The sequence below is a fragment of the Betta splendens genome, chromosome 11 (genome assembly GCF_900634795.4).
Source record: "Betta splendens chromosome 11, fBetSpl5.4, whole genome shotgun sequence".
Taxonomy (NCBI): Eukaryota; Metazoa; Chordata; class Actinopteri; order Anabantiformes; family Osphronemidae; genus Betta; species Betta splendens.
Window position 1 is genome coordinate 15,081,231 of NC_040891.2, and position 20,000 is coordinate 15,101,230.

At 47.5% G+C, this 20,000-nt stretch overlaps 1 protein-coding gene across 3 annotated transcripts in view; it reads right to left on the minus strand.

Annotated features, from left to right (window-relative positions):
• Positions 1–1,469: 1,469 nt before the first annotated feature.
• Positions 1,470–20,000, minus strand: part of LOC114866088 (CCR4-NOT transcription complex subunit 3-like) — a 19,058-nt gene continuing 527 nt past the window's right edge. Inside the window, exons 1-19 of one of the 3 annotated variants that reach the window (XM_055512880.1) lie at positions 19,771–20,000; positions 18,008–18,070; positions 14,992–15,059; positions 14,717–14,791; positions 14,029–14,118; positions 12,303–12,431; positions 11,500–11,595; positions 10,710–10,838; positions 10,549–10,639; positions 10,058–10,191; positions 9,025–9,081; positions 7,987–8,941; positions 7,153–7,258; positions 6,804–6,981; positions 6,010–6,106; positions 5,509–5,710; positions 4,728–4,860; positions 4,513–4,638; positions 1,470–4,345 (exon numbers count right to left, since the gene is read on the minus strand). The exon at positions 19,771–20,000 is cut by the window's right edge and continues 276 nt beyond it. In XM_055512880.1, the coding sequence (XP_055368855.1) occupies positions 4,247–4,345; positions 4,513–4,638; positions 4,728–4,860; positions 5,509–5,710; positions 6,010–6,106; positions 6,804–6,981; positions 7,153–7,258; positions 7,987–8,941; positions 9,025–9,081; positions 10,058–10,191; positions 10,549–10,639; positions 10,710–10,838; positions 11,500–11,595; positions 12,303–12,431; positions 14,029–14,118; positions 14,717–14,791; positions 14,992–15,059; positions 18,008–18,032 (2,790 nt within the window). In that variant the 5' untranslated portion in view covers positions 18,033–18,070; positions 19,771–20,000 and the 3' untranslated portion in view covers positions 1,470–4,246. The remainder of the gene's footprint in view (positions 4,346–4,512; positions 4,639–4,727; positions 4,861–5,508; positions 5,711–6,009; positions 6,107–6,803; positions 6,982–7,152; positions 7,259–7,986; positions 8,942–9,024; positions 9,082–10,057; positions 10,192–10,548; positions 10,640–10,709; positions 10,839–11,499; positions 11,596–12,302; positions 12,432–14,028; positions 14,119–14,716; positions 14,792–14,991; positions 15,060–18,007; positions 18,071–19,770) is intronic. The other 2 variants (XM_029167742.3, XM_029167740.3) reach the window with 2 other exon arrangements.

The window sequence follows — 20,000 nt, forward strand, 5'->3', positions numbered from 1 at the left end:
CGCTTCCTTGCCTCCTCGCCTCCTCGCTTCCTCCCCTCCTCGCTTCCTCCCCTCCTCGCCTCCTCGCTTCCTCGCTTCCTCACCTCCTCGCCTGCACAGGGCTGTGCAGCAGCTGTGCAGAGCCTCCGGCGGCTCCGAGTGCGATGGCAGAACGGTCCCGGGGCCGTTTCTAGCACCAACACACATCTCTGTAGTAACGTGTATGAACAGATAAGCGTCAACACGGCTAAATGTAGGTCAAAGCCAAGATGGCGCCTGCTGCAAACGTAGAATTCCTGCAGGTTCTGCACATCACAGCCGTCGACGGGCGGCTGACGGATCGCAGTGAAGCGTCAGAATGTGCACACGCGTCAGCGTTTGTACAGGACACGTTGATCAGGTCTGGACGCGGCCAGAAAGATGCTTAAAAACACACAACACACTGTTTTAACAAACAGAACAGTACAGAAGAAGGCAGTGATGAGGTGTGTGTGTGTGTGTGTGTGTGTGTGTGTGTGTGTGCGTCTGCTCTCAGTGGTCGACCTGCCAGACCTCAGTACAGTCAACAGACAGGGATGAGTCAAAGTGTCCTCTGGCCATGACTCACACACACATGAGCAAACACGCAAACATACGTGTGCAAAGGTACCAGAAGAAGAACCGTCACAGGTTCCGCTCTCAGACCAGTAAGGTCCCATTTCAACCTAAATGGGACCTCAATCACACAAACAGCCACAGGACAAAGCAGTTTTACACCCACTTCAAGAACATCCGTCTGAACGTAAAAGCAGCCACGTGTGCTCAGTCACTGGGTGGAGGCCGTGCAGGCGTTCAGAGGGAAGGTGAGCATATGGCAGCACATCACCATACGCTGCTGTAGGGTTCACACAAGGTGAAGCCCTGTGTGGAGGAAACAGGCCACCGTCAGGAGCAGAGCAGCGCCGTGGACGGGCCACGTGGGAGAGAGGGGCGGAACCACAGGCGGAACCGTTCTCAGGCCCCGGACGGGCCCCCGGAGAGGCCCCGGACGCGGAGGAGTCCACAGCAGCCCTCACGTCTCACACTCGGCGCCAAGCAGCCAGAAAAGCCCTGATTCAGGAGAAGGAGCTGGACCTAAAAGGCCTTCGCTGGTTCCACCTCACGGAACGGCGGCCGCTAATGGGCCGCGCTGAGAGCCTGACAGGTGCTGCATGTTCTCGCTCCCTCAAGCTTCATTAAAGCTTTATTGTTCCAACACGCTCCTAAGAGCTGCAGCGACGGCTTCACTCTGCTCAGGCCCAGATGTGCAGCTGCAGCATCGGAGCGGAGCCTGGTCCAGTTACAGTCAGACCGCAGCAAACAAACACTCACTGTAGTTAATGCACATCACGCAGACTCATAATGAGGTTTCTACACGGCCGTGACATGAAGCTGAGGTAAAGTGCTCGTCGCTGCAGCTGCTGGAGCCTCCACATGCTCAACGGCCTTCACACAACAGAGCACGACCCAGGTTTCTGAAAAGTAATTCTTTTATTAATATCTTACAATCCTTTATTCATGGTTATTTCATTATTTACCTTTTCAGCGTCACTTTGCAAGTGTCATGATTCCATGCTGTCTGACGACAACAACAACAAACAGGAAGAAACAGAAACCAACGGAGAGCTTCAAGAGTCTATGCAACACTTTGTCACGGGGCAGAGAGAGATTCACATTTGGGCTCTCGGGTCGACCTCTCGTCCCTTCAAAATAAAAGACAACAGAGTAACCAAAGAGGTTAAAAGCAGGACTGTCAGTCAAGTGAATGCGTGGAGCTGTAAAAACACCTCCCTGTTCAAAAGGAACAGGGCTCCTCGTTCTGCTCGTAAAACGCTTCCCCCGTTTCTGAAATAAAAATCAACCAAAAGATACAAACTACCACGACCAATCCAACAAATACAAAATATAAAGATGGTCTCGCTTCCTGGTGCTGCTCCAAACATTGGAGGATAATATTTGTGTTTCTAAAAAAGCCTTTAGTGAAATGAAAAGGGCCACTGGCAGGTAAAGAGGGAGAAAAACTAAAGCTTTTGGTACAAATCGCTCCAGGGAAGTTGTGCTGTGGCGACGTGAGCTGCTGGCGAACGCACTTCCTGGCTCCAACGAGCCGTCAAAGACTTCCTGAGAAAACAAGGAAACATCTACCAGGCGCAAGGAGGAGACAAAAGCAGCGGCCAACACGAATCCGCTGTGGCGCGTTGACAGAGGAGGAAAAAAAGCCAGAGCCATGGTTTGTTGGTGGTGAGTGTTTATCGTGGGCCCGGTCCGAGTGTAAACATGAGCCGAGAGCTGGAGGACAGAGGAGGAGACGTGGGCAGCGGTGCTGGTGGTGCTCAGTGCGTGCTCTTCAGCACAGAGAGGAGGAGGAGGACGACTAATAACTGTCTGCATCCACCGATGCTTGGTTCACATTAAAGGTTCAGTTCACTCAAATGACAACACAGTGGCAGCGTCACGTGGAGCGTCTGCTTCCTGCAGCACCTATTTAATGCTGATCCAAATAGAATCATCTCATCTCATTCTAAAACAAAGTAAAAATGGTGAAATTAAATGGATTAATGTGACATTAACTTCCCCGTGTCTCAGGATTCGCTGGCAGCTGCAGTCAAATTATTTTAATACAAGTGTTTTTTCTACCAGCAGCTGATTTCACATTAGGCCACAAATAAAAATGTCTGGAGTGGAACTGAAGACCAGGCGGCAGGTCGTTTTGTAGGATGAATAAAAGCTGTGAGATCTGAGGATTCCTCCCATTGGAAGCGTTCGTGATGTGATCTGGGTGAACTGACGCGTTCATTTGTCTGGTACCAGCGTTACTAGCGACACCTCGGTGTCACACTCCTCCACGGCGGCAGGATGGCGGTGGGCAGCGCAGGCAGCCACTCTGCTCCACAAGCACCGCTACTGGACCTCTGGAGGGCGGTCGCACGGGCGGCTCGGCCCAGAAGCTGCTTCTACGGACGCTCAGAGGAGCTCCACTGGATGCGTGACACCGTTAGAGACGGAAGTCTCCATAAATACTGACGTGAAGCTAACAGGTTCTGGTCCGTTTGACCCAGCACCTGAAAGGCTGAGGTCCGGTTCATCAGGACCAGCTGGACTGTAACTTGCACCCCCTCCGTGGCTCTGTTGGAGGTCTGAGTGTTTGGACTCTGTCTGGACGAGCGCTGTAACAGCGCTTCGGCTGCTGGCTGCAGCTCAGTTACCAGTTTATTAGGGCCTCGTAACGCAGCAGTCACTTCACGAAGATGACGACCAGGTTGAGTCGCGTGATTATTCTGGAGGACGCGGTTTGTGGCGCTGCTGAGCTGCACGGGACCTTTTTCATATGATGAGGTAACAGAACATCCAACATTTTAACTAAGTGTCTGAACAAGGATAAAATAAGCGAGAATAGTTCTGAGCGTCTGGAATCCGATTAGTGTTGCAGCAATTCTCCATTTCTGCTTAAAATGATCAGAAGAGTTGTTGACTTGATGAGGTGTAAGGTTTAATGCAGAGCAGCTCAACAGCAGCCTCCACATAGATCAACAACTCTATGAAGCAGGTTTAACAAAAACGTTCGTCTGATCACCTTCACTGACGGAGGGAACCTAAAGAACTGAGGCGCCCAGAACATGTGGGAATGTGAAATACTTTGTACAGACAGGACTGGATACAGATTGTGGGCTATAGGGTTCCCAGTGGAAAAAAGCTGACTGATCTGAGGTCAGTTACATTTCTCACTTGATTTAAAGGACCTGATGGACATAATGTGAGAAGTACGAGCACAGATTTAGGCTTTAGTCTGTTTACGAAGGTGGACAGAGCCGGTACTGGAGGATTAACCAATTATCTTTGGTTCTTAAGGGGCTAAAATAAGCAAATGTTTTAAAGCCAAAAAAACAAGAAAAACAGAGGGTCAAACACATGATAGTCTGGAAACTGGTGTGATTCTTGTGTTGTATCTGCCAAAATAAAGACTCGCTGTTGGTTTAAAAGAGTTCCAGTTGAGGAAACGCTAGAAACAAAAGGCCTGGTGATGTGGAGAGGAGTTATTCACTGCTCAGATGAGGAAGATGAGGTGAGGGAGGAGAGTCAGGCAGAGGGAGGGGTTTCAAACCCCCCCCAGCCCACCGGAGCTGAGCCTCTGCGTCCCCTACAGAGCGGAGGACATATCCAGGAATGTCAGCAGGTGGACGACCCGCTCTCCGTCCGTCCGTCCGTCCGTCCGTCCGTCCGTCCGTCCGTCCGTCCCTTTGTCTGCAGGTCATTGAAGGTCTCGGTCCTCGAGGTATCGGTACTCGAAAGTGAAACCTTCCTTCTTCCGCTGGCCCCATTTCTCATAGTCAAAGTAAATGTATGTTCCCTGGACACAGCACAAAGCAGATACAAACAGGATTTAACATAAGGTGACATCAATGAAAAGTCATATTTTTGTGGGTTGTTCACAAACTGAAATCGAAACCATGCGTTTTTTTTCCAGCCTGTAAATATCAGTGTGTTCTGAATCGGTGGCTCAGATTTGATGCAGACCTGCTCATACTCATCAGTAATGGTCTTGGGTTCTTCGTGCCTCTGAAACCACATCATGTACTTGGTGTGGAAACGCCACGACTGCTTCTTCAGGGCTTTGGCTGCCAGATACTGGGCCTTGGTGCCCTGCAGACGCCAGAGGAAACACATAAGGAGCCACCACACTCACCTGACCTTCATCTACATCAAAGACCTGATGAGCCACACACTCCTACCTCCAGGTAATAAAAGATGAAGAAGAGGGTTTCGGTGGAAAGTCTCTGGTAAAACTCTACAGTGTCAGAGTGGGGGGGTGGCACCTGGTGGTGGAAAGGCAGCGTGGGGCAGGGGTTCCTCATCAGGTACTGCCTGAAACACCCAGAGAGAGAGAGAGAGAGTCTCAGGGCAGATCATCATCATCATCATCATCATCATCATCATCATCATCATCACTGGGACTCATGCAGGATTAGAGAAGCACAAACAATCAGCTGCTGAACTGTGGCAGAAGTAAAGGCAGCATAAAGACCCTGAGTATGAGACATAATCTGCTGAGTCACAAGCTGTGACCACGGTTTGACTCTACTTGATACTCTGTGATTGATTTGAGCCGACCTGCGCTCGGGCTTTCATTGAACATTACTCGGTCTAATTAACTAAAGCTGCAGTTGAACCGACACATGGATTCACGTCCCTAATGGATCCACCAGAAGTGGGAAAATCCAGTAGTGGGTCAGACTGGGCCCAGACGCAGCTCTCCATCCAACCTGTGTACGTTTGGGGCAGTGACAAAGCCAGACTGTCTGTTTCCATTAGGCCGCGTGCAGCGACAACGTGAAGCACAAGGTGAACAACATGTGTCTATCGTCTGTGAAGTGTTTGTCTGAGTGTCAGATTCTTATTAAAAGATGAAGAGACGGCTGCAGGCTGTGTTTGGATTTAACTGTCACTCATCGTATCAGAGTGGGCGGAGCAACGAGGCTTCGTCGGGGGCCTGACAACGACATGTGACTGCACCTGATCCTCTCGGAGTCGGACGGGTGGGGCATGTGCGTCCACGCCGCCTCCTCCATGGCCTGCTGGTACCCCTGGTCTTTGGAGAGGGGAACCGGCCCCAGCGGGCAGACCCCCAGCGATGGCGGGATGCTGACCTCTGACAGCGAGGGCTGAGGTGCTGGCGGCGGACCCGAGGGGGCTGTAGTGCTGCTGGGGAAGATGTCTGAGCAGAAACAGGTGAGGAAAAGATTAAAGGTTGACAGAGACGCCGTTGATATGAGACTGGTTTTACTATGAAGCGCTGCTGTTTGAGTCATTCTCTTTGAGCGGTAAAGGGTGAAGGTGAAGGAAACGAGCGAGAGGGGGAGGGACCCAGGATGTGAAGTCAAGAGAGACAAAGAAAGAGAAGCAGCGTCAAGGATAATATCGTCAGCGAGGAGAGTGGGAGGCGAGATGACATCTGTACCGTTAAACTGCAGCTTCTCAGCATCGTGTGTGTGTGTGTGTGTGTGTGTGTGTTACCTGGGGTGAGGTGCAGCGAGGGCACGTCTCCCTCCATCCCTGAGCTGAGTGCTGCTCGCTCGGCCATGGACTTCAGGGTGCTCAGAGGCTCCTGGGGCTGATGGGGACAGACAAGGAGAGTCATGGGAAACCGCGTACCTGCCGGAGCTCGCCCTCCCGCGCCACTGATAATGTTGTCATGGAAATAGCTTCACTATGTGGAGCTGTGTCTGCCCCCCTCCGTCATCAGGCAACCGAAGGGAAGCAGCTTCAGAAGCAAATGAGACCCGAGAACACAAGACGGACACTGCTTAGTCGGAGTAAGACGACGCACGCTGCGTGGACTAAAGTGCTGGTCTCTGTCACACACCAAAAGGAATTAAACTTTAGGCACAGTCAGACTTGAGAAATAATGAAAAGCTTGACATGGATGATGACTGATGACAACTGTAGTTACACAAACAGCTAAACTGGCTAACGTTGGTGTCTGAACGTCTCTGCTTCCTGTAAATGTGCTGAAGACTGGAGGCGGTTACAGCAGCAGATCAATGCCTGCGGCGCTGGATTGACATTTGAACAAAGCGGCGGCTGTGGCTCCGAGGTGGGTCCATCTGTTCACAGGTGGAGGTGACCTGGTGGATGCCCCCAGCTAACCACGGGCCCACCTGTTAGGTCACTGCAGTGTGGCCGCCTCTACACAGCTCTGGACGTTACTCTTAGTTTGGATGTAAATTACAAACCTAACTGCGAGTAAATAACGAATCTTTCCTGAACGTGACTGCTCGCGCACCCACGGCGCCGCTGCCGGCTCTCACCTTGATGTCGGGGGAGTGGGAGAAGGACATGGGCCCGTTCAGCAGGCTGCCGGCGCCGCCGGCCGCTTTGGCCTCGCTGAAGGAGGCAGCAGAGGGAGAGCTGGACGACAAACTCATAGAGCTCAGTAAACTGGGGCCCGTGTCCTTACTGAGGAGGGAGACGGAAACAAACACCGGTCTGAAGGGTTTCAGACACAACACAAAGGAACCGTTGAGCACTGTCCATGAAGATGCTGCATAATGTTCACAACCTCTGTAGCTTCCTATTGTCCATATTTCAGGCGTTATTCACTTCCATTCACTGATTGTTTTAAGAGCCTTCAATGTCAAACAAATTCAGCATACTTACGGCTGATTGGCTGCAGAGGTCAAAGGTGAGGGTTGGCTGCTTTGTGATTGGCTGGCACTAATGAGGGCGGAGTCTGCCGTGCTGTCTGCTACCACAGCACTGTAACCTGTAGAGAGAAAGGGTCAATTAACCTGCAAACGTAGTAAAAAGATACGGCTGCAGGATCTGATGTGAGACACAAATGAGCCAGAACGTCTTTAGTTGTTCTCTTTAACTGGCATCCAATAGTTTCAGACATTTTTCTTATGTATCATGAGACAGCTTGTTTAATGAAAAATGTCTCTACTGATATCATTATTCAAAGCGGGGCTGCAGTGAGGACATGCTTGTGTGAATATTGTTATTGCTCTCTTAATTATTTGCTGATCAACACTTTAATTGCATTTTCTCTAAAACAGTTTCAAATGTTATTTCATGTCCTTTGTCTTTTCAAGCCGTTCCAGAGAGGATTTTCCAAAAGCTCCACAGACGCATTCATTTCTCATCCATATCAGGATAATTAACTGGATGAAACCTCTTGTGCACACATCAAATACAGTCACACCATTAAAGAACATCAGTAGAAAAGAATGGCTGCATTTTTAGGTTTTGAGAGACTAAAAACAAAATCATTTTTTAAATAGCTGCATTCATCAGTGTTGTAAATGTCATGAATTGAGCAACAACAGGTTTAACATTACTCTGCTTTCAACAATTAACTGTCTCATGATTTTTAAGTTTTGTGCCTTCAGTTGATCAGACTGGGATTAGCGTTGAGGCGTTTCGCTACGATTCTGACAGAGTGAGACAGACAGATAAAGGCTGGTGTGAATCCGCTGAGGTCCACATACTCACTGGTGCTACCGTTCTGCTTCTGTTGGCTCGGTGGTCGGACAGAGAGCGACGAGCTTCCTCCTCCCACCGAGCTTCCTGCTGATCCTGAGCTGCCTCCGTTGCTTCCGATGACTCCCACTCCGCTACCCGGAGCTAAACCTCCTATTGGGCCCGGTGACATGAGGGAAGACTGCACCCCTGACTGACCAGAACCCAAACCCAGAATCCCCGAGCCCACACACGGCGCCGCTCCCAGCAGGCCCCCCGTCGATGACGTCGGCCCACCGACTGCTATGCTCCCGCTGCCGATGGAGCCCACGGTGCTGTTGGTTGTGGTGGTGCTGACGCCGCCCAGAGAGCCCGGCAGGCCAGAACCCACCGCGCCCGAAGCAGCTGCCTGAGCGTATGGTGCTGGGGTGGCACTGGACAGAAGGCTGGCCATGGTGCTCAGGGATGCCGGCATCCCTGACAGGCCCAGACCCCCCGACATGGGGCTGGTGCTGATGGAGCTGGTCAGGCCCCCTTTCCCCAGAGTGAGGCCCAGACTGAGGCCCAGGCTGTTGGAGGTGGGCGTGGACCCTGACGGAGTCTGGGGCTGTGAGTTCGACGTGAAGAAGCCCTGTGTGCTGGCACTGGGGGGAGAGGAGGCCGAGGAGGCGGGGTGGCTGTTGGTGGAGGTGCTAGGGTTGATGATGGGAACCGAGGGCGAGGAGCCAAAGGAGTTTTTGGCCTGTTGCTGCTGTGCTGACGCGTGCGGCTGCTGCTGGGTGGCGTTGCTGTAGCTGCCAGCGGAAGTGTTGGAGAGGTGACCCCCCGAGGAGCCGTGGTGACTGTTGCCCCCAGAGCCGCTGCTTCCTCCCCCAGTGATGGTCGCCATGGAGACCAGTGAGGATGAGGTCAGTCCCGAGACGGAGGAAGATGAAGAAGATGAGGAAGAGGATAACAAGGAGCATGGGTTTCCATTCTTCACAGGTGACTGGAAACAGAAAAAACTGTAAGTGGAACCTGTTTGATGCTCAGTGACCAGTGGTTGATTTCTTGCATCGTTGTTAAACTCACCTGACTGACTTCACTGTCTGTGGAACGTCCTCTCTTCTTGTCATCCTCAGAGTTCTCCTATGAAAAACACCAGTAAAGAACTGATTGAGGTCGATCGTGCTATAAAGCTGCACCGTGAAGTAAAACACGACAGGAGCTCATAATTAATGAAGTAGTTTTTGGCCTTGATGCCTTTTATTTCAGGTCCAATGTGGTTTGATATGCATCACAACACAGTGCTGACGCTTAAACGTCAGCACTAACGACAACTACTAAAACTAAGATCTAATTTCTGAAAACCTAGTATATAAATAATAAAATGCTGCATAAAACCTGATCAAACACTTTACAACACCACAAAAAGAGCCACAGTCTGACTCAAACATTTGAAGGTAAACTGTCTAATAAACTTAGGTTTGATGTTTTGAGAATAGATCTAATTAAAACAATAAATCTGTAATTATGAGACATTGTGTTTAGCTTGGTGAACTACGCTGTGTATTTGCTCCCGGCTCTCAGAGAAGCGATGCCCATATCATTAAAAGTTAAACTGCACGGCAGGAGATCACAGGTCCCAGCATTCGACGTGCAGAGAGTACGTCCCGTTCTTTACAGCCTCTACTTCTGCTCAGCAGCGTTCAGCAGCGCCGCGCCTTCTATTCAGACCTATAATAACTATTCTCACTACATAATGTGTGTGGGTGGATGGGAAGAGCAGATGATACAATGGCACCACACCAGAGCGATCACAGCACATGGCAGAGCACTACAATAGAAGACACAGGGCCAATTATGTCACATTAATATTTCACATATTGGCCCTTGACTTAAAGTCAGAGTCTTTATTTCCAGAATTTAAATATTATATCATTTACCTGTCAGTGTTTTTACATTCTGTTTTAACCCAACGACAAAGAAGACGCTCCAAAACATTTTTATGTCATTTTAATTTTGTTAATTAATTAATGTTCTGCATGTAACATTTTATGAACACAAACAAGAGGCTCTAAAAACATTTCATGCTGACGGGAACATAAAGCCAGAGTTTTCATACCGTAGTGCAAGTTGCAGGCGAGGGGGGGATGGGTGAAGACGAGGTGGTGGAGGTGGGCGTGCTGCTGGAGTGCTGGAAGATCTCATCCTCCATGTGCAAGGGTCCCGGTGGAGAGGTAGCGACCAGCGACACCGCTGAGGGAGACAGACATCAAAGACGACAACCTGAGCTTATGTTGTCCAAGTCAACAGTGAGTGAGTGTGTGTGTGTGTGTGTGTGTGTGTGTGTGTGTGTGTGTGTGTGTTCCTGCTGCTGCTGTATGTGTGTAGCTCTCCTGCAAGTTTAATCAGTCAAATCCTGAAAAGTGAAGTCAAGTCCATTAACTGAGGAGTCCTAATCCTGTGCATTATTCATGTAAATGTTCTCTGTCTAACTCAATATTCAACTAACTCATGTGTGGGGGTCACACAAGTCTACGTGGACGGGTCCTGATTCTACTGAGTCAGTCCAAAAGTCTTCTTTTTATATTTCGTATTGTTCAATTTACTTACGAATTTCCTCCAGATCCAGGTCATCATAAAGAAACTCATTTTCTTCAAAGTCTGGGTCTTGTGACGAGTCGATATAATACTCCACATCATCCTGAACAAAAACATCTACATGAGGCAAACAGATGCTAAATAAGGCTAGAACCATCAACAACGTGACCAACCTTGATCTTCCTGATGGCTTCCACTTGCACGGAGTCATTGTCCAGCATCCTCAGTATCGTCTCCAGCATCCGGATGTGGTACCGATGCTTCTCGATGAACTTCTTCAGCTCCTCGATCCGGTCCTGCTTCTGTGAGAACAACAAGGTGGAGGCGAAAGGAAGGAAATGAAAACAAGCTGTCGCACTGTGTTTAGTTCAGTTATTAAAGTTATTTCATTTCAATGCGGAGCGAAGAGTCTGAGTCACATTAAAATGAATTCAAAACTTTTCATCTCCTCATACATTTTGTGGACGGGAAATCCAGCATCAGCTAAAACACCCAGCTCAGGAGAGACGAGTACCCAGAGAAACATCACCTGTGAAACGTCATGCCATGTTTGACTTTGTGAGTAAATGGACGAGCTGAGGACGCCATTATCTGCCTCATGGCCTGTTTTTACCCTGGCAAACAACACAACAGGACGTTTAACCTGAAAAAGCCGTGCAGTCCCTAGTGTTTGGTTCCTTCAATTATGCTTACGTGTTCTGAAACCTTCGTGACGGAGGCTTTACTGCAGGTCTGATGCTTTACACTGCCTTAGTTCCAGTTAGGTGGAGCTAAGTAGCTGCCAGCTGAGCACATTTGCTACTTTCTGATACTGGAGGATTGATTGGATGAAGTCGTTTGTCTTTTTGGTGAGCGAGAAGGAGAAGTAGCTGGTGATGTTATTGCTAAAGGACGGATGATGAACAGACCAGCTGACTTCACCACACGACGTAGAGGGAGCGCAGAAGAGGACAGCACACTGACCTCCTTGTCTCCTTTCTTCTTCCTCGTCTGGACAGACAGAGACTCCACTTCGCTTTCAAACTGGTCCACCTGCATGTTCAGCGTGTCTATCGTGTTCTAAGGCAAAAAGAGAAAGTCCGTTGAACCACAGCCCAAGATATGAGTCCTTAGCATCGTCATCAAGAGGTTAATACACAATGATCGATCATCTCTTTCACTCCAGGTCGTCCTTTGCTTTTGTGTGTGTCAGCAGGTTAAAGCAGAGGCACATGAACCTCTACTTTCATCCACATTACCTTCATGCAAACTAAAGCAGCAACTCATTAAAGGGCACTTTTTGTTTGAATTTGCTGAGAGCGCTAATGAAGCAGTGACGTCCTGACTATACAGGCTGTAGTAAACGTGTGGTCACTGATGTGAGTGGCTGCTGGTTAATGAGGTTTTCATTCTGTTCATTGAAAAAACAAGACAATTTTAGTCTTGATTTTGGTTTTGGTTCCACATTTGTCACACTTTCAGTTCCGGCTTTTTGTAAGAACGTGAAAAACGTGTTTTGCAGAAGTCGCGTCCGAAGCTTGAATCTAGTCTCTTCGTTCGTTATCGTTTGAATCAGAGCTTTCTCTCGCGACTTGCTGTTCTGTGTGCAATAAAACATTAAAACAAATCGAGGGCTGATGATTAAAAAAGAAACGTTAGCGAAAGCTAAAAGTAGAAAACACATGAGTGCAATACACACAGGAGCAGAACGGAGGGTCGGCGTTCCGTTAATGGCACTTAAGCATCTAAGAGGACACAGAGGCCCCGGCGCTGAGTCACACGCTCACCGTTAGCCACGCTCCAACCTCATCCTTCTCCTTCTGGGCCGGGTCCACCTTCTGGGCCAGGCCCAGACCCTCCTTGGAGTACGCTTTCGTCTTGGTTTCTCTTTCCACTACCTTGAACCGCTCCATTTGCTGAGGAAAGACACACACACCGACATATAGAGTGTTACAAGATCAAAGTAAAGACCTACACTTTAGGTGAGCAGAGAAATCCCTCATTGATACTGATACAATGAAAAAAAAGGTAGTGCCAATTACCTTTAGTTTGTACGTGCATTTGAAAAATCAGATTTTGAAAAAACAAATTTTTTGAATATTTGTATTTAAGTATTTATTGGAATCAGGATCAAATTAATTAATTTTATTCCACTGACTAGAAAGAGGACAGGACCAGATGTTTTTGCTAAGTTTTCGTATAAGAAGCAAAATGTGATGTTTAAATGCGTCCATGGTCTCAGAAACCCCACGAAGCAGCTAAAGATTGACTGGCTCCATCCAAAGCATGCAGCAGACTGTGAATCAGCCAACAGCATCTGCTTCCTGCACGACCCAACGTGCAATTTAAGGTCAACCAGCAAAACCACAGGGAAACTTGAAGAGCAGCGTCAGGATGAGAAGCAGCTCATTAAGATCAGAGGGAGCTGTGGTCCCTCATTGTGGAAGCAGGTGGCCTGCATTCTGTCCATCTCAATACGCCTCATCAAAGGCCGTGTGGCTCCGCGGCCTGACGGGTGGAGCTGAGCTGCAGAGCAGGTGCTGGATGTGGGACCAGCTCCACGTTTATGGAAACTCTGGGAGCAGATCGTCAGTCAAGCGCGGCAGCTTTTTCTGCAGCCTGATTAGAACAGCAGTTGTAGTCGCTGCATTGTGACACGTCAGCTGCTGTTTGAGGAAGCGTGTGCAAATAAAACCATCAAAGTTCAACCGATCTACAACTGAAAATGCCTGAAACTGTTTAACATACAGGCTATTTTCACTTTTTGGGTCTTTTGATGAAACACACTGGCATGTGTGTTACCCATGAGCAGTGAGTGTGTAGCTACGCTGCTCACGCCTGCTTCACTACGTTTCTGTATCTTGACATTATGTGAAAACATGATGAAACATTTAATGTTAACTAAAGTTTGTTTTGTTTAAAGACTAAATGAACAGGATTGTGGTTTGGAAAACCTCTGCCTTCCAACAACTCTGGAGATTCCTGGGGGGTCGTTATTTCAAACAGACATTTTAATAATTATGAAAGCTATGAAAACTAAATTGACCCCAGTTTCTCCGATCTTGCGTGTGTTCATTATGTTCAGCTGTCGACTGGTCGGATCAAATGTTTCCTCTCTAAACCAGAATCGCTGTAGGAAACTGAACCTGCTGCTGCAGTACAAACTGTGGGACTGTGGATCATCTCATCTTATCGGAGATGCCGGATACATGATGCTGTATGTGTGTGTGCTGGTTTACGCTCTGTGACGCTGCCTTCACGAGCGACTGATGCTCGGATGGAAGAAAACCTCCCATGTTAAATCAAAGATCCTTGTTTTCAGCATGTCAGACGCAGGCAGTGGGTAAATCACTCAGTGCTGCAGACGTTTGTTGTGACTCTGCCTTATTTTTGAGTTTTCCCGACTTCCCAGAGTTCAAAACAAACAATCCTCCTGGGAATTGACAGCTTCTAGAGGGAGAGCTATAATGAATGAGACGTGTCCTACCTCCACTCTGTTCAGTTCCTACTCACCGTTTCTATGAGTTTTCGGTTTTCTACTAGCTGCCTTTTGTCTTTGATCTCGTTGGATGCCACCCACGTCTTGATCTGGTCTCGAAGACGCTGGGGGACGGATGATGAAGAAGAAGGGAGAGGAGTGGAGTGGGGGAGGGAGGGAGGGAGACATTAGCAAAGGCAGAGGCAGATACAGATTCATGGGTGATGCGTGCCGTCCGTCATGGATGGTAAACTCCTGCAGCAAACGCAGCTTGGCTTGGAGTTCGGTCCTCATGGCAACCAACACGCAGCTTCTGCGTGACCGCCATGATATTTAATACCCCACGAGCAAACACGCTCAGAGGGAAGCGTTCATATTCACACACGGCTGTCTGAGGGCAGGTGGAAGGGCTGCACATCAGCAAACCCTCCGTGACCTTCTTTTCATTTTCACTTCCGAAAGAGTCAAAGCACCCGTCGCTTTGTGTCACAGTTAAACGTGCTCCAGATACACAGCGAACCTGTTTGTACGGCCTCATTTACATATCACATATGTATCACAAGTGAGCGAACAGCCATTACTGCCTTCATTTACAAACACAAATAGACTGTAACTGACTGTTAGCAGGTTTATTTCCAATTTAAAGCTGGACCACTACTCTGGATGATGATGTTCACTGATAACTCAGGTCTGTTTAGTGTTTTTACGCCTCCTTTTTTTTACCTGAAGCTTCTTAATCTCTTTCTTGAGGTCTGCTTCATATTTCTCCTTCTGGTTTGCATTGGCTGCATTATGAAGCTGCAAAAACAAACAGAGGAACATAATTGAATTAATCAATTATTATAATAACAAAAACAGGATTTCAGCAGTTATACTGAAAATATCGATAACAGAATATAAAAAATACTAATTACTAACCCAACAACAGTGCAAATGACAGTGATTATATCAATTGTAAAATTGACCTTTTTCTTTTAAATTTAAATTTTAAAAATTACCTTTTGCCAGATGTCTTCAAACTGCTCCACTCCCTCCGCTACTTTTTTCAGACATCGATCTATTTCACCTGGAGGAGAATCAGGCAGACAGACGTTTAGTGTGTGTCCAGCATTAATACACAGGTCAATCAGTAAACACCACGTTGATTAGAAACAGTGTGGCAGCGCGTCAACACACAGACTCAACAGGAATGACTGAGAGCAGCAACCTGCTCTTTTGGTTCCGAATGCTGTGGAAGCACTGGTTCTGAGTGATGCAGGTGACTACAGAGAAGCTGCTTCTGAAATCAGGCCACTGCAGCGCTGGCTTTTATCCACATGCACAACAAACATGTCAAATAACAGCGGAGCATCTACAAACTGCGTCTGACAGCTCATGAAATATGCAGATCATAAAAGGCACATTCTGCTTCTGAGCGAGAGGTGACACACATACGTATATCCGCTAAACGCACACACAAGCGTTTCCCTCTTACAAACGACACGGCCTCTTCAAACTGCAGCTCTGTCAACAGCGCGTCGCTGGTAGACGAGTCCAAAGCGATTAGGCAGCGACAGCGAGACACGGGAGCATCCAGATTTAGGCTCCGTTATCGCCACCACAGTCCAAATTTACGCTTCCCACTGTCACGTGATGCAGATTTGTTGGGAAATGTGGCCAAAGGTCATTTTATCATCTGACCCTGAACAAATCAAGAAGAGACATTTTTGCCACAGAGTAAATGGATTTAGTACAGCACAAACTGAAGGCAACAACGGCACCCACACTTAGACTAAAGCATCGGAATCAACACATCAAATAAGACTCAACTAATGACAAACTGGACAGAAAACAGCCGTTTGGAGCTCAGAGCGGTGAACTGAGTCTGAACCGCTGACTGAAACGAGTCGACAGTCTGAGCAGACGAGGAGCTGGGGAGCATGAAGAGTCAAAGCCGCTTCACCGTGTTAGGTTCTGGTTCTGGGAGCATTGAGTAAGCCGGTCCCAGATGAGCTCACTAGAGATAATCTGAGCTATAATTAGGACTAAGACCCTTTTGTGCTTTGTATGGCATTAATAGGAGGGTGGTGTTCGACATAACACGTCACTGCTCCAACCTGACAACCGCTTTAATGTGTTTCACCTTCTTGACCTCGTGTCTTATTATTACTATATCATCAGCGGTTTTTAAGCCCTCTGAATAATTTATAAGAGTTATTGATTGAAATGTGGTGATTCACAGTAATAGTGATAGTGATAAACCTGCTCACTACCGACCGACTGAGGGCGTCGGTGAGAACGGTTTGACCCTAAACAGTCTTGTTGCAGAGACACTGCTGCAGGTGTGTTATTTTTAGATGAAAGTCTGCCTCCTCTGCATTAATACATCACAATTTAACAGGCTTGAGTCTGAGCTTGTGATCATTTGATTCTTTTCCACAGAGGTGAAACGTGAGTTTTGTTTTTACTATGACAGCTTTTCAGCTTCAGAAGCCACAGGAGTAGGATGAATGAAAGGATGAGTCCTGTCAGAAGCTGTTGACAGCCTGAGGTGAGAGACGCCGGGTAAAAATAACATCAAATAAAAAGCCTCTGAGGACAGAAGCGTGGCTCAGGTTACCAGCTTTGGATGGAGAACTGCACCTCTGACACCCGTCAGCATCAGCTCATACTGGTAAATGTTTAAAATAAAAGAAGTGAGACGAGAGGAGCCGCACGGATGTGACCGTATGAAGCCTGAACCTGCTCTGGTGTCAGACGTTGGACATAATGTCATCCTGTCCACAGAGCAGCGTCTTTCACCAAAGCACAGGCGTCCTCATGTTCAGCCACACGGACATGGATCAGTCGCGGCATCTCTATTAGCACAACACCTTTATTTTTAGGAAAATCACCCGAGTCAACTACACAAAAACACATTTAGTGCATAAAAGCAAAACGATCTTCATGTACGGACAAAGATCTTGAGACTGACAGCTTCAAACCTGGGACTGGGTAAAAGCAGCTCTGATCAACATCACTGAGGTGCCCTTGAGCAAGGCCCTATAACAAGGACAAGGCTGGTGGTTTTGCTCATCCTTGATGTCTGGATTGGGCCTGTTTGTTCAAAAACACATGATCACATCAAACCACTGATCACTGAGTCTATCGTCTACCAACTTTTACAGCCACATAAACTGGAATGTGACAGCAGCGCTGCTATGTACGCATGCCTTAATAAACACAGACATCAGTTAAAAGCCTTTCTTTGGGGCAGTTTAAAACCTCTGGACTACTTCCGCACCAACTGCACCACTGAAGAATTAAACAAGGTTGTGATTATACTGAGCAGTTTCTAGGTGAATGTGTGTAACTCAAAGTTAAGCTGAAATCCCAGATAAGCACAGTCCAATGTTCAGGTTCAGAATAAAAAAGTAAGAAATAAAATCCTGTTCATAAAAAAGCTGCTTTATGGAAACACACTATAATCACACAGTTGTAGACTCGACTCCAAAGGTGAGGAGTGTTTCCACAACACACAGAATATTTGAATATTGAAAACAGCTCAGCAACACCTCTCAGCAGCGAATGCACGGAGAGGAAAACGGCTTCTGAAGTGGATCGACTGTGCTGCGGAAGCAGACGAGCTTCAGTTCAGACTCCCTCAACCCCACAAGCTGACAGCTTCCACAGCCCAGTAAACAAGCTGCTGTGAGCGCATGGGACTTTTGTTTACAAGCCCGGCTCCTTTTTAAAGCAAATGCAGAATGGCACCTAATGACATTCTTCCACATGAAGTCACAAAGCCAAGCGTGGTTTAATCACACCTCTACTGTAAACAGAGTTTACAGAGTTCTGACATGGGTGCAGTTTCCAAAAATGCCATCAGGGACTTTCCAATCACAGAAATGACACTGGAGCCATGTGCTGTGATTGGACACTGGCTCCTGTGGGGTGGACCTCACACACCTGGCACCTGTTCACACCACAACAAAGCCCAGAGCTCATTAGCATCAGCTCAGGCGTTCCATGACACACATCAGCGGAAACACTCACCTTGAAGTTTCCTTTTATCGGCCATGACTTACGACTAGGATGATGTCTTCATGCCTTCTTTCACTGCAGAACAGAGAAAAACATCTTTGAACGAATCAAACCATAAATGTGATGTTTATCATTAGTAGATAGTGAAGTAGGATGAAGTGCAAGTCTGCAGGGGAAACAGGAAGTAAAGGCAGTAGAACCACAGTAAAGAAACCAACACAGATGAGCGATAAGAGGAAGGACACACCAGCATGGCTTCTATTTATCACCTCACTATGGAGCCGGTGAAACCCAGCCCTGCTTACGCTACAGGTGAGCTGAGCTTGACCTTTAGGCTCCTCTGAAATCCTAAACTGACTCTAGGAGACACATCCTCTCGTGGAGATGTGAGCTGATCACCTCTACATGTCTCAGCGACCTGCAGAGAAGCTTGGACTTTTGATGCCCGTGGGCTGCAATGATCAGCATCACACTCACACACACCAGGCAGCAGAACAGGCTGTCCAGGGCCAATCTGGCCGAGGATGTGCTGATGTGAGGGTTTTATCACCCTGACTGCTCTGGATAAATGACAGCAATCTCTACTTAAGAAACACAACTCCAGCGTGATCACTAACGCGCACTAACAGTGGATCAGTGAACAGGCAGGGCAGGTGTTACCGCACTGCTGTGATGCACATTAATTGCTTTCTCAAATATCTGGCAAAACTTCAGTGTCTACAGACTGAACAAACTGAAACGAAACACACTGTTGGAGAAACTACGCCACTGAATGAACGACATCTGAAGACTCAGTGGGATGTGTTGCCCTCATCACAGAGAGCACAAACAAAACCCCAGCTGTCGCTCTGAGGGTTCACCTGTGAACAAACAGCACTATGGCTGGACGTCACCTGTGTTTTCATGTCTCTTTGCTGTAAGATGAGCAGCTGAGCTAAACCCTCAGCACAGACGCAGACAGGGACCCGTGTTTGGGTCCTGTCCCACAGAGCAGTGACAATAAAACAACAACCTGTGTCTGCAGCTCGTCAGTGGGAGCTGGGTAACGTAGCATTTCTAACACATTACATTACAACATAAAACATGACTTTAAATGAGAAGAAAAATAAGGCTACTGGTAAAAAGAACAGGGTGAAATCAGAAGATTCGAACTCAGAACATGAAATGACACAACTGCACTGTTCGAATACCTTTCTTTGTGTTATAAACAGATTTCTATTTACACAACACTACAATCAACGCTGTTTTACTGGTGCTGTAGATGCATTTATTTTTCTAATTTAAGCCAAGTACGTGAAGGCTGACTCAGGTAGGATTAGGTGCAGGGCTGCTGCAATAAATGCTAGAACACAAAATATTACGTTACCAAAATGCATTAAGTAAAACTGCTAAATCCAGAATTTCATGTATCAACTTTACATAATAATAATTTGATGTATTTCTGCAGTTATAGCTAATTTATAGCTTTTACACAGCTTTTACAGTTGAAATGCTTTATGATTCTATGATGATTTTTTTATATATTATATATAGAGAGAATAAACCAGATTACATGTTGAAAACAGACAAGCAACAAAGCTCCGTCACCTGCATATTGTGTAATGTGTGAACTCACTAACTTCTACTTTCATTTTGTGAGGTTTAGTTCCCAAAATGCACCGTGTTGAATACTTTACCGTATCCTTAAGTGAAACTGCTTTGTAAGACATTCACACAGTTCACGGTTATGGCTCAAAAGTAATATGTATTTAGGCAAACAAGCTCCAAAGGGAGACCTTCTACCTCGGGGACTTGTCTGTACTTTGGGCAGTGACGGTGGAAGCAGGACCAGAGCCGCTGAGCAGGTGACCTGATCCTCCTCCACCGCCGTCTGACACGCACTCACCTGCGGGACGCTCTCCCACAGGTGCGCGCACCTGGATCCAGCCTCCCTCACGTCATTCCCACGCGCGCACCGCTTCGGCTGTTTCTCACACATTACAGCCATATTTAAAACTAGCCTCGC